The 14,513-nt window shown below is 45.8% G+C and overlaps 1 protein-coding gene across 1 annotated transcript; it reads left to right on the top strand.

Moving 5' to 3' along the window:
• The first annotated feature begins 10,105 nt into the window (after positions 1-10,105).
• otc (ornithine transcarbamylase) lies at positions 10,106-14,336 on the top strand. The gene is made up of 10 exons (XM_083682501.1): positions 10,106-10,283; positions 10,435-10,573; positions 10,659-10,740; positions 11,289-11,376; positions 11,522-11,675; positions 11,829-11,951; positions 12,315-12,368; positions 12,946-13,095; positions 13,704-13,841; positions 14,088-14,336. Exons 1-10 carry the CDS (start codon positions 10,201-10,203, stop codon positions 14,145-14,147), a joined length of 1,071 nt encoding a protein of 356 aa, XP_083538627.1. The 5' UTR covers positions 10,106-10,200; the 3' UTR covers positions 14,148-14,336.
• The last annotated feature ends 177 nt before the right edge of the window (positions 14,337-14,513 follow it).

Raw genomic sequence — 14,513 nt, 5'->3', positions numbered from 1 at the left:
CCCTTTCCCTTCCCCCTTCTTTCTCTTTATTCATTTCATCCTCTCTCTCTTTTTCCTCTTCACCTTCCTCTTTCTTTATCTCATCTCCCTGGTTCTCTACTTCCATCTCTCCTTTTTCACTTCCCTTCTCCTCCTCTTTTCCACCGTTATTCTTTTTTCCCTCACCCTTCCCATCTTTCATTTCCCCCTCCTCCTCTGCCTCTTTCTCCCCTTCCTCTTCTACTACTTCTTCCTCCTCCTCTCCTTCTTCCTCCTCCTCAGTCTGTCCTGTCTCATCTTCTTTCCCAAGCTCTTCATCTCCTCCCTCCTCTTCTTCCTCTCCTTCATTCTTTTCCGCCTCCTCTTCACCCTCTTCCTCACCCTCTTCACTCTCTCCGTCCTCTTCCATTTTTTCATCTTCATCCTCCTTCTCTTCCTCATCCTCCTCCTCTTCCTCCTCACCTTCATCTATGTCCTCTTCCTTTTCATTCTCCTCTGCTTCGGCAAACTCATCATCTTCATCTGCTCCATTGTCCTCCTCATCCTTTTCATCCTCTTCTTCCTCTTCAACTATTTCCTCCTCTTCATCTCCATCATCCTCACCCTCTCCATTTTCTTCATCCTTTTTCTCATCATCTTCCTCCTCTCCTTCCTCCTCCTCCTCTTCTTCCACCTCATCTTTTCCTGCACTGGCTTCCTTCTCCTCTCCCTCCTTGTCTTCATCCTCACTTTCACTAGCGTCCTTTTCCTCTCCTTCCTCCTCTGTTCCACTCTCCTCCTCGTCCTCATTCTCTCCAGACTCTGCGATGCCACTTCCACTCTCTTCATCACCCTTCCCTTCCTCTTCTCCTGCTCCGCTTGTGCCAGAGTTACTTTCTCCCTCTCCATCTCCCTCCTCACTCTCTTCACCTTTCTCCTCATCCTCCCCCTCTTCACCTGCCTCTGTATCATCTTCTTCTACCATTGCCCCCTCGCTCTCCTCACTCTTCTCTTCTTCCTCCTCTTCCTCCCCTTCTACCACCTCACTCTCCTCTTGTCCCTCCTCCTCCCCTTCTACCGCTTCACTGTCCTCTTGTCCCTCCTCCTCCCCTTCTACCACCTCACTCTCCTCTTGTCCCTCCTCCTCCTCCTCTTCTACCACCTCACTCTCCTCTTGTCCCTCCTCCTCCCCTTCTACCACCTCACTCTCCTCTTGTCCCTCCTCCTCCTCCTCTTCTACCACCTCACTCTCCTCTTGTCCCTCCTCCTCCCCTTCTACCACCTCACTCTCCTCTTGTCCCTCCTCCTCCTCCTCTTCTACCACCTCACTCTCCTCTTGTCCCTCCTCCTCCCCTTCTATCACCTCACTCTCCTCTTCTCCCTCCTCCTCTGCTTCTGCTGCCTCACTCCCATCACTCTTCTCTTCCACCTCCTCCCCATCTCCCTCAATCTCACTCTCTCCCTCTCCTCCTCCCCTCTCACTCTCCCCCTCTCCCTCACTTTTATATTGTGCTCCTCCACCTTCACTCTCCTCACCACCTCCTTCTCCCTGCTCCTCATCCATGGGTTTACTGCTTTTATCATCTTCATTTTCCTCTTCTCTACCCTCTTGTTGGGTACTCTCCATGTCCATCCCAGCCCCCTCTTCCTCCCTGTTTGAAGAATCTTCATTCTCCGTTCCTGACATTTGACCTTTGCTGGTATTCTCATCCTCGTCAACCCCAGGCTGGCCTCCTAATCTGGTACTAGCAGCCTCTGTGGTGTCTGGGTCCTGCTCTGAATCCCTGCTCCCAGATGGGTCCCCAGAGATATTACTCTCTGCTTCTTGGCCTGATGTCACACCTCCTGATTGGTTTTGGGAGATGTTACTGTTACCCGCATCCTGTTCTGGACTTCCTGTCTCTGGGAGGATGCTGATGCGGACGGCGGTCTTCTTCTTGCGGTCGGCTGCAGTGAGCTCTGATGCTGACGATGAGGGTGAGATGGATGAGGATGGTTCGGTGATGGCACTCTGCTTGGTGAACCTCTCTGCTCGGCTGGAACGCGGGGAAGGTGTAGAGGTGGCCGTCTCGCTGCCAGACTGAAACTCCCTACCACTGGTCACCACCTCACTCAGGACCCCCATAGCTGCACCCGCCACCGCAATGACTGGAAGTAGTGAGGCTGCGTCGCTAAGAACTGCCCCCCACCCAGGCTCACCCTGTTGTAACGATGCTGATGATAGTGCTGATGATGATGATGATGAAGATGATTCCACCCTGTCTGAGGCTGCTGGAGCCTTTTTCTCTATGAAGTCGCTCTCCACCTCGATGGGTTTGTTCCTAAACTGTGAGGGAAGGCCCTCCACTAAAATTGGTTGGCTGGAAACCTCTGTTGGCTTGCTTTTCACTTCCACTGGCGTCGTAATATTCAGTTTAGCCTCTGTCTCCTTAGGGGTCGGTTTAAATTCCAAAGGCACACTTCTTATATTGGTGGGCGTGCTCTGCATTTCTGTGACTTTGTCTTTAGCTGTAACTGCCATTGTGGTGGCTGCTGGCTTGCTATTGTCCTCCAATTTCTTTTCATCCATCTTCTTTGCACCCTTTTTTCCCTTTATTGGAGTACTTTTAACTTCAGCTGACAGTTGTTGCTGTTGTTGTTGTACAAGCTCACCTTTCAACTTCTTAGGAGTGCTTTCAGCTATAGCTGTATCTGGAGTTGACTCCTTAGCTATACCCTTAACTTTTACTGGTGGGCTTTGCATTTTGACTGGAGTGGATTTGACCTCTGCCTGTTTACTTTGAACTTTCACAGGGTTGGTAGTGACCACTTGAGGTTTATCTTTAACTTTGACGGGGGTATATTTGATTTCTATTGGTTTACTTACTACCATCATGGGTGTGGCTATGACCTCTTGGGTTTTAGTCTTCACAGGGGTGGATTTCACTTCTAACGGTTTACTTTGGACTTTGACAGGAGTAGATTTGATCCCTCGCTGTTTATTTTTAACATTTATCGGACTTGATTTAATCTCTTGCATCTTATTTTGAACTTTGACTGGGGTGGATTTTAACTTGCTTCGAACTTCAACATGTTTGGTCTCGTCCATTGTAATTTCAGATGTCACATCTTTGGTACTTTTAGATTTGACAAGACTACTGGTTACCTCTGCCTCTTTACCTTTGCCTTTCACCTTAACAGGGGTGGACATCTTGTCCACAGGTTGACTTTTCACCTCCCAGAGTGAGGCCTGAGTTCTTTCTTTTGTGGGTGTGTTCTTAACTGATTTATTATCTCTTTCTATGACAGATTTATCTTTCACCTCCTCCTTCTTTGTATTGGCTTCAGTTGGTTTACTTTTCACCTTTGTACCTTTCTTCACCTCAGATAGTTTGTTTTGATCATGTTTGGGCGTACTTTGTTTCGAAACAGACAGCTTCATTCGACCATGTTGAGGTGTGCTGGGATTTGATCCAGAGTGCTTCCTTTGCTTCTCTGCAGGTGTGCTTGTCTTCGACACAGTTTTACTGGTGCTTCCCTGAGTGCTAACCTTTGGTTTACTTGTGTCAGCTTTAGCTTTGGGGCTCGTGGGTTGAGCCCCCTTTGTTGTCATGGTGACTATCTCCTTGCTCGTGCCCGGGCTTTGGGGGATCTTAAGGTGTAGAGGGCTCTTTGGGGGCGGGACTTCTGCCTTAAACGAGCAGGAGCCTGAGCCTCTCAGCAGCTCAGAGGGAAGGGCCTTTCGTGAGCTTAACTCTACCCTTCCGTTGGTTTGGGCTTGCTCAGCATCCCTCTCTGCATCTTGAAGAGCTCTCCTCAGAGCCCTTCCCTTTTTCTGTTCCTGAGAGAGAGAGAGAAAGAGAAAGAGAGAGAGAGAGAGAGAGAAAAGAGACAGATAGACAGAGATGTAAAGGGAGAGGTGAAATTTGAAAGCCAAACATGAAGCGAGTACAGAAAGGCAGATTAAAGCCAGGAAGTGTAGAGTGAAATAAAGAAGGGAGAAACACAGAAACACGCAGACGCCAGTCCTTTCCTCTACCTAATGGGACCTGTACTGTAACAAACCTTCTCTTTCTGCCCTGCAGATACAGTCCTAGACCCATCATCTGAATCTCCTCCTGTTGCAGATGCCTGCCACAAAAAGAAAGGAGCAAGTAGAGTTGTTTGTCTGAATTACTGTCATAATCTACATATAGTTACATCTCCCCTCAACATGCTTACTTCACATTTCCCCATTTTGAAGATTACATTATTACATTAATTAGCATAAAATATGTTATTACATAAATACAATAATGATAATCAACACCAACGGTTAGTGGGAGGAACTGAGACAAATGGAAAAGTGAAATTGGTTTTTTTTTTCTCCATAATTTTTCTGGCCCAGCTGAAACTGATAATATTACCTAATGAGAGGGTAATGAGGTGTGATGCAAAAGCAGATGAACTTATTCAATGCCACGGCAACCTTTATTGAAGGCGTTTTAATGCGAATTAATTTACACATGCACATTCATTAACATGTGCCAAACTGATTTGCCTTATAACTCAGGTGAGGCGGTATTACACGGCTCTAAGAACTTGAAAACAAACACAGACACAGACACAGACACACAGACACACAGACAGACACACAGACACACACACACACACACACACACACACACACACACACACACACACACACACACACACACACACACACACACACACACACACACTACATACTGGTAAAACTAAAATTGTATGGAAGAGCTGTTTATTATCTACAAGGGGCTACAAAGTAGTAAATAGAGTCGAACATTTGGAGCATCAAACATTGTGTGTTGAACTGTTTGCTCAATGCAGCAGCACCATAATAGTTCATATGGATGTGCCTGTTAAGCCTACGAGGCACTGCTCTCCAGCTTGACCCCACTTGGCCCAGTGGAGCCCACAGCAGTGTTACAGCTTGGAGCAACACAGGAGACTCCCTCACACTCTTTCCCAGCAGGAGCCATGGAAACATGGACATGAAGCATGTCGACTTCCCCGCCACGTCTCCACTATGGATTAGCTACACGCCAGGGGTGGTGTGTGTGTGTGTGTGTGTGTGTGTGTGTGTGAGTGAGCATGAGTGAGCATGAGTGTGTGTGTGTGTGTGTGTGTGTGTGTGTGTGTGTGTGTGTGTGTGTGTGTGTGTGTGTGTGTCTAGAGGAATGGGGGCAGGGACAGGGGTTAAGCTCAAGCACATTTGTTTATTGGCAGGGGCAATCTGAAGCTATGAATCTGCAGTGAGGAGATTTATTACGTATTTTCCTGGAAAAGCAAATTAATGTGAGACAGATACAAAGACCCCAAAACCAAGCCCAATTTAAATGGATGGTTTAAAGTTTCACCCCCAGTGTTCAACAAACTGGAAAATGCTCCTACTAAACACACACACACACACACACACACACACACACACACACAGCATGCTGAGCCATGCACATTTTCCTGGAATAGTCAGAGAGGCTGGAAACACTGCCGTTTCCTGCCCTGGAGCGCACACATCCCAGACCAAAGCAGAGGAGCACAGAGGACCCAGAGCTACAGTACTCACCAGGATGAGCAACAAGTCATTGTTGTCCCCTTTATCCATATAGTTGTTTTCCTCCGTATCTTCAACGGCCATCAGCCTATCAGGGGATTGTCTCACACAGACTGTCCTTTCTGGAAATATATATAGAAACAGAGCATGGCTGCATTGGGATAGGCCTTTTAATGTAGGTTACAGACTAAGTTTGTGCTTGTTGGCAATGCAGTAGTTCTAGGTTACAGAAAGAAGGTTTCAGTTTATGGTTATATTGCGGTGAAATGGTACAGGAGGTTTATTGTAGGCTTTAGATACCTGTCTGGTGTGAGGTAGGGCTATGTAGTCGAGAGATCCTCTGTTCCCCCTCCCTGGCATGAGATCTTGTATCTTTAGTAAGGTGTTTGGGAGATCGGATGGGACTGGGGTGTCCCTTCGGCAATGTCTTGAGAGATTTGTCATCACTTGAGGGCTTTTTAGAGGGGGTTTTCAGGGAAGGTGAGGGGGTTGGGGTGTGTTTAGGGGTGGATTTAGTGGACTGGAAGAGAGTGGGCTTTTTCTTAGGTGTGGATTTGATTGATTGAGCTGGGCTATAGAGGAATTCACGAATGGATTTGGGGGAAAGTGTTGGACTGCAAGGGGTTGTGGGTGTAGCAATGGGGGACAAGGTTGGAAGTGTGCTCTTGGTGGGAGGTTTGGGAGACACTGCTGGGCTAGGAGGGTCTTTAGGTGGCTTTTTCTGGGCAAGGATGTTTCTGGACAACGGCAGAGAAGTGTTGAGGAAACCAGACACCAAAGGAGGTAAGTTATGGAACTTCATCCCAAACTGCATCATAGAGCACTCCTGAAACACAGAAGTGATCAAAGTAAGTCAACTTGTCTAAATACTGGCTAAATGAGGGCTGGTTAGGTGGTGACAAGTACTTTGGTGCAGCAATGTGATAGAACACTGCCACCTGATGGACGCAAAGGATTACTACAACTCTGTCACTACTTCCCCATCACCAATCTTGATTCTTACTTCTAGAACTGCTGATGCTATTTCTAAAAAAGTGCAATCCTGACATATTCTAGCTCAGTGTATAACAGTATTTGACACTGTGCAGTAATATGAAGTTATTTAAAATTTCTACATCAAGTCGAGACAAAACTGCAGTCCTCACTCTCTCCCTGCGGCGGGCTCGAGCAGACGGGTTCCAGTGGGGGGGTGCGGCGGGGTGGGTGGGGCTGAAGACAGAGGGGTTCTCCAGTAGCAGTACTTTGCAACTCCTCTCCAGGAGGTTCTCCGTGACATCATCCTCTTCCTTCACCCCTTCCTCATTCTCTGGAGGTCTAGGCGTGGCCAGCACGAGCATGTGAGAGCCACCACAAGTCACCTGAACACATACACACACACAGAAAAACACACACACACACACACACACGGTACAGTTTTAGCACATGAACACAGACATTATACCGACACAAATGTATTTACATGGATCCAACTTACTGATTGGACGCTGTACTTGAGAAAGCCTGTGCACAGAGTTGGCCTGAACTGGTTGATGAAGTTCTCCTCTTCCAGTCCTAGTTTCCCATGGCGGCCATCCCCAAAGGTGTAGAGAAGACCTAGGGCTCAATAGAAAATGGTGATTACACAACTGGAGTCAACTACAAATACTATAAGGTCCGTGGATTACAGATGAATACTGAAATCTGATTCAACATTGATGATGATGTACAGTTGTCCGACACATGCTACCACACTATTGAGAAATTATCATGAGAGCAGCATGCTGCCAAAATGTTGGCTTGTATAATTCTAGTGACACATAATGTATAAGAGCAAGCGTGTGCTGCAACAGTAGATCCATCCTTCAAGGCTTACCTGTGATCATGGCAGTGTGACTCTTCCCACATGTCACATGGCTGACTCTGCCACGGAAGTGATCGAGCGCTTTGGGCAGACAGGTCTCGAACAGGAACGTCCCCTGGCCCAGCTGACCATGCTGACCCCGTCCAAATGTAAACACATCCTCCTCTGAAACAGGCGGACGGGGAAGGGAAAGGAAACTAACAAGGTTACAGAGTAGTTGTTACTGCTTGTTAAGGTGACGTGTTTGATACCATTCCTCACTTCATTCCTTGCATTACAATGAACCCTTTCTGTAATTTCTACCTCCACCAGCCTCCCCATGTACCTATATGAGTCAATAGTGCTTTCCGTTTGTACCTGTGAGTGCTATGGTGTGCTCCCCTCCACAGGACACCTGGGTTACCCGGTCCAGAATGCCTTGCACCCGCTGAGGGACTCTGTGATTGGCCAGCTCCTCTGGGTTGAGACCCAGCCTTCCATTCCCACTGTCCCCAAACGTATAGAGATCTCCCTCCACTGAAACACACCGAGAGTATCAACCCCTGGGGCATTACCATGACAACAGAGCACCTATAACCCCCCCCCCCCAAACAGTCCATCAGAGAACCTGTGCTTCCTGTCTTGGTGCTAAAGGCCTTCTATTTCACTACAACACTGCTTGGGGGTCTAAATGAGCAGGACTTGCAGTGAGAGGGGAAGTGTGTGTGTGAATTGTGTGTGTGAAGTGTGTATTACCTGTGACAAATGCTGAGTGATGATACCCACAGGACACCCAGGCCACTGGCTGTCCCACTGACACCTCTCTGGGCTCTGAGGCGTAGCCCTCGTTCCCCAGACCGATCTGACCCACAGAGTTGTCCCCCCACATGAACAGCCTCCCGTCCTCTACGAGCACACATGCACGCACGCGCACGTACACACACACACACAAACACACACACACACACACATATGAAAGAGCGTAAAGACACACACATATTGTAAACACATGCATGCACACACATGCACATGTAGCGGAGATGATTTGGAATCACGCTCTTGTGATGAGGTAGCCCTGCCTAAGTCATGTAAACTCAAAAGTCGCCCTTGGACCTTCAGAGTGTCCTCTTGGCAGACACCAAGGCAGACACTTTCTTAGGTCTTCCACTTGGGAGACCATCACACATACACAGAGTACAGGCACGGATCTTGTACAGTGGCTGTTCAACACCAATGCCAGTAGTAGACATATGGTCTGTCAGCGTACTTGCCTGTTAGGGCAGCTGAGGTGTTGCATCCTGCAGCAAGCATTTTGATTGGTGCCTGGTCACAGAAGGGCTGCAGCAGGTGGAAGGACAGTGTGTCTTCACAATGTCCCAAACCAAGCTGCCCCTCCTGATTACTCCCAGCACCATACACACTCCCCCGCCCTGAGAATGTATAAGACAAAACCTGATATATTAATAACACACATGCACACACATACTAACCCTAACACACATATAGACTATCTCTATTTACACTTTTCAAGGAAAATGTTCAATGTGTCAAAATCTTTGGTCCACTTACATGTGCACACTATTGTGTGATCTCTCCCACATGCTGCAAGCTTCACCTTTTTAGACTTCAAAGCTAAAGAGGAGGAAAGAACATTGATTGTTCACGTTGAGAAAGGTTGCAAAACCTGAGGAGTCAAACATATCCCAGGTGCATGACGCTGACCTTTCACAGGGGTTGGCTTGCTGATATTGGGCTTTGACCCCAGACCCAGCTGACCCCAAGCATTACTGCCAAACATGAACAGTCTGCCATGGTCTACAAGTAGAAGAGTCAGATTAATATAAATAAAGACATCATTATACATTAATAACAACAAGATGGAGATAGTCAAGTGATTAAACCTTACCTGAGAGTAGCTTATACGATTTTAATTCATTAAATAACTAAAGACTGTTAGGGCATAGCATGCACCTGTTATGACAGCAGTATGTTCAGCCCCGCAGGTTATATGCACTGGATGGTCATTCTTCAGCCAGAATATTCTGGGAACATTATCAGCAAACTTGCTTTTCCCAAAGGTGAAGACTGCACCTGTTTCTGTTGTCCAAAGAAAGAAATAAACAGTAACTGACCAATGGACTGATAAGTGATATTTCATTGGAGTGGAAGAGGCAATCCTGTACAGCTGAGAGAAGGTAAATCCTAATGACAACCCGCGGCTATCAGCTACTTATGCCAGCTTATTTACGTCGCAGCAAGACAGAAATAGCAACAGGTTAAAATAACCGCCGATAGCTGCTTGAGCAATATAAAGTTTGCTTACAGTCAACATTCAAGTAGACTTGGATAAATATATGTCTCAGTTATGTTACCAGGTATATCTGCCTCCGTCTGTCCTGTCATCTCATCTCATCTCATCTCCCCTCTGAGACTCGTCCTCCCTCATCCCCACCGGACAGAGGACATCCCGCGGCAGCCTCGAGGATGAATTCATGAAACGTCAGGGGGGGGAGGTTACCCGGAAGTAAACACGTTGAGGACATGCATACATGTAGTTCAGCAACTAAAAACGGTATCCTCCCCTAAAAAGTAACGTTTTTATGTACCTATAGTAATGGTAATTGCATGTAACCTAATTTCTCCTTACTTTGACACGACGCAACGTCTTCACCAAAACCTTCCCCTTTGCTTCCATCCCGCACAAAACCGTCCACGTGCGAAGTATTTAGAACTGAAGCCCCGCCCACCCTCCGTGTAGACGCCGCTGTTCACGCCGAGGCACACCGTGGTTGCTGCTGTGGCGTGTCGTTTACTCCACGCGACTTTACTTTTTACCACATAGCAATTTCTATAATCACTAGTTTAAGCTGTCATGTCAGCCAAACTATTTGCAACAAAGAGTCACATTTTCTATCGGCTGAAAAGTCTCCAAAATGTTCATGCGAGGAAGTTTGGGTAAGAGAATCAACAAAATCAACACTATCACGCGGGCTGGCCAAGTGTAAAAAAAAAAAAAAAAAAAAGCTTATTTTAGGTAAGTGTCTCTAATTTAAATGGCAGTGTTTTTTGTTTTGTCTCTGGTTTTGTTGTCGTCATGTCATTGCAGCGTTGGAGCAGCGGCTCTAGGTCCAGTTAACCTCAAGGGTCGTAGTTTTCTGACGTTGAAAGATTTTAGTTCAGATGACATCAAGCATCTCCTCTGGGTGTCAGGAGACCTGAAACACAGGATCAAACATGAGAAACAGGTAAAGTGTCCATGTCAAAACATTCAGTTGAACATATTGGCAGTTAATCTGGGTCAATTGAGAGAACTGTCATTTCTATTTTCAGTATCTCCCTCTTCTTCAAGGGAAGTCAATTGCCATGATATTTGAGAAGAGGAGCACCAGAACAAGAATGTCCACAGAAACAGGTGCCAGCTTGTGTGTCAGAGTTATGTTGGGGAGAAGCTATGATTTTGACATACCCAATCACTGTTGTTGCACATGTTGGATCATGATCTCTGATTTAGGTGTTGGCTTTTTTCATTCACTGCTGTTGCATCAGTGTGGTTAAAACAGATCAATGGGTGTTGGGAGTTGTTCACTGCACAAACATATCCTGCACTTTTCATGGAGTCCCCATGCTGAATGGTCAGGGGTTAATGCAGGACACAATAGAACAGCTGACAAGGCAATTTCTCTTTATTTCTGCCTCTCCATCTGTCTGCATTTCTCACTGTTTTCTCTCGCTCTCTTTTTGTATCTTTCTCTCCCCACACTTTCTTGTATCTTAAGCTAGTTACCCACCAATATTCACAGTCAAAAGCTTGGTCAAATTCAGTAGGCTCCAGGAACCTTTGTTAAATGAAGAGTACACAAGCTGGAAATCCCATAGAAATGTTTTCTATATTATTATATCTGCACACTGAATGTATACGGTTACACAGTTGAATAATCCTGTTATGTGGATTGCCCTTAGGTTTTGCTCTGCTGGGAGGGCACCCCTGCTTCCTGACATCACAGGACATCCACCTGGGAGTGAATGAGAGTAGCACAGACACAGCCAGGTCAGTCATAACAGACGCATCACAGACCGGGACAACTAACTAGGTCTGTACTTCTGTAGGCTGTTCATTCTAAATGGTAGAATACTATAATTGTGTGTGTGTGCGTGTGCGTGCGTGTGTGTGCGTGTGTGCATGCGCTGAGCAGGGTCCTCTCTGGGCTCTGTGACATAGTCCTGGCAAGGGTGTACAGTCACTCCACACTGGAGGAGCTGGTTAAAGACGCCTCTATCCCCATCATCAATGGTCTTTCGGACCTCTACCACCCCATCCAAATCCTCGCTGACTTCCTCACCCTACAGGTACTGAAACCTCTAGAGATAACTCCCCCCCCCCCCCCCCCCCCTCCTCAGGTTGGTGATCTAAATGAGAATGTTTTCTCAATGCTTATCTGGTCTAATATAGTCAAGCGATAATACAAATACCTCTTTACAAAAATGTCTCTGCTTCTGCAGGAGCATTATGGGTCGCTAAGTGGGCTGACGGTGAGCTGGATTGGGGACGGGAACAATGTCCTCCACTCCTTCATGATGACCGCAGCCAAACTGGGAGTCCATCTAAGAATTGCCACGCCCAAGGTCTGTACACACACACACACACACACACACACACACACACACACACACACACACACACACACACACACACTGTACTCTCTCTCTCTCTCTCTCAGTATTTTCTTTCTCTCTCCTCTTTCCTTTTTCCCATACCTCTCCTATCCCTATACTTTCTCCTCCTCCCTGACTCCACTTTCTTCTCTTCTTTATATTGTATTCTCTCCCTCACACACACAGACTATAGTATCCAACACTCTTGTTGTCTTCTTGGTGGCCACTGAAATGACATGGCTCCATTTGTTAAAAAAAGTATGTAGTGGTATTATTTCTTGTACAACAGTCATATTTTGTGAGCTCTAACCCATAACACTGCCTCCCACTCAGGGCTATGGGCCAGACAGCAGTGTCACTCAAGAGGCCCAGAGACTCTCTAAACTGGTGAGGACCTCCAGAACTATGGAGTCATATTACACAGATGGTTTCTGATCATCATATTATTACATTGTCATAACACTGATGACTACTGATTCCACTTTTACATCTGTGGCTTTAGCATCAACCCATGGCATTAGGCTGTGTCTGTAAGTATAAATATTGCATTTCATTTAAATGATCAGAAATACTATCAAGTAGTCTATGCACAGAATAATCCAAATGTGCGATACATAGGTTATTTAAGTGCAACTTCAAGTGAACTTTATTTATATTAGATTGTACTTAGATTTAAAGTCAGTTGGCTTTCACAATATTTAAACGATTAGCAGCTATTTTATTAACTGGTGGTATGCTACAGTACATACACATATAACACCACTCATCAGTGTCAATGTTAAAAGTACTGCTATTTATGTGACACAAAAAGGCAACAGCTTAGTAGTGGACCTAAAAAGGTAGTGGTTACCCCTTTGAGATGCTGCACTAGTAACTGCTTGTCTGCTGTATGTGTGTTTGATAATAAACCAATGTAATTCTACTTGTATAACAAATCAAATTTGTCACATGTGCTGTGCCTAAGCATGGGACCCAGTTGCTCCTGACCTCTGACCCCGTTGAGGCGGCCCGTGGCAGTAACGTCCTGGTGACGGACACCTGGGTCAGCATGGGCCAGGAGGAGGAGAAGAAGAAAAGGATCAAGGACTTCCATGGTTACCAGATCACAATGCAGGTAAATACAACCCCATTGCCAGTGACAACGGTGTGCAGTGCAGTCGATGGTGGAGTGGAGTGAACACGGGTAGTGACAAAGTTACAGCATAAGTCAGTGGTGGTAACACAAGTGGAAAAAAAACTAAAGTAATTTTTCCTTCTAGCATTATGACTGCCTATGGCCCCTGGTCATTGATTACTTTATCTTATGATGACTGATGGATAGATGATTCACTTACTTAAACAAATGTATTTGTTGTAAGTCGCTTTTGGATAAAGGCGTCTGCTAAATGCCATAAATGTAAATGCAAAATGTAAATGAAATGAAAAGGTATGGACAGGTGTATTGATCAAACAAAACAGGCAGAAGGACCAGTATACTAATAGATTTAAACAAGTCAATTGACGGGCTGAATGTTTGGAGGACAAGTATTAATTTCTCTTCCCTTTGTTGACATCTGAGTGACTCTGGTCGGAGTCCCCTGATAGAGTATGATCCCTCTCAGGGTTTCTTGATGCAAGACAGCTGGTGTTGATCAAATGTATGATTGCTTGAGTTGGTGTTGATCAAATTGATTGAGTTGTTACTGTTAACCCCTCTCTGTCTGTTGGTTCTGTCCACCGCAGACTGGAAGTGTGGCAAATCCAGACTGGACATTCCTACACTGTCTCCCCCGGAAACAGGAAGAAGTGGACGACCAGGTGTTCTACTCTCCCCGCTCACTGGTCTTTCCAGAGGCAGAGAACAGGAAGTGGACCATCATGGTAAGCAAAGCCAGCGTAGGCTTTGTTATTTAAAACCAATTTAGTTTTTATCTTATTTATTAGCACAAAAAACAAAAACAAAAAAACGTATGAATATGGGGTGTTTGTAAATCCACTTACATGTTGATTAACGGTAGTCTTTGTTTTGTACAGTGCAATCAATACAGAGGCCTTTTAGTGTCGTTTTTACTTTAATGCAATACATAGTTACAACTTTGCTCTAACATGTTCCCTCTCTGTCTCCAGGGTCTGATGGTCTCTCTGCTAACTGACTACATGCCACAGATCCCAATGCCCAGGTTCTGACTCTCGCCTGAGAGTACAGTCGCTACTCCTAAATTAGCTGAAGGTTAACAGTTTCATGCACATTTACAAGAGGGAGATTTAAAAAATGTTTCTTTGTGTTGAACATATCTAATGTGAATGCCAACAAACAGTTTAAATGTTATGATGGAAGTTGTAAAGTTGCAGTACAAACAAACAAATAATAAAAAAAAAAAATGCCAGAGAATAATCTGTATTTTCTGTATTTTCTTTGCTTTTCCTTTGTGGCCAACGCTTCCAAAGTGTACGTGCGCCATCAAGTGGCAAGTTGACGTCCATGTCTGTGGGTGACGTTCTGTCCCGCACTCCCTACCTTTTACTGATTGGCTGGACTGAAAAAGTGACGTC

The sequence above is a fragment of the Argentina silus genome (genome assembly GCF_951799395.1).
Source record: "Argentina silus genome assembly, chromosome: 12".
Lineage (NCBI taxonomy): Eukaryota > Metazoa > Chordata > Actinopteri > Argentiniformes > Argentinidae > Argentina > Argentina silus.
Note: the sequence above shows the minus strand (reverse complement) of the source record. Positions and strands in the feature narration are given on the sequence as shown.

Coding starts and splice junctions, on each gene's coding strand:
- otc (XM_083682501.1), top strand. CDS start 10,201: ATGTCAGCCAAACTATTTGCAACAAAGAGTCACATTTTCTATCGGCTG. Junction 10,574..10,658: donor GGATCAAACATGAGAAACAG/GTAAAGTGTCCA, acceptor TTCTATTTTCAG/TATCTCCCTCTTCTTCAAGG. Junction 12,369..12,945: donor CCCAGAGACTCTCTAAACTG/GTGAGGACCTCC, acceptor GCTGTGCCTAAG/CATGGGACCCAGTTGCTCCT.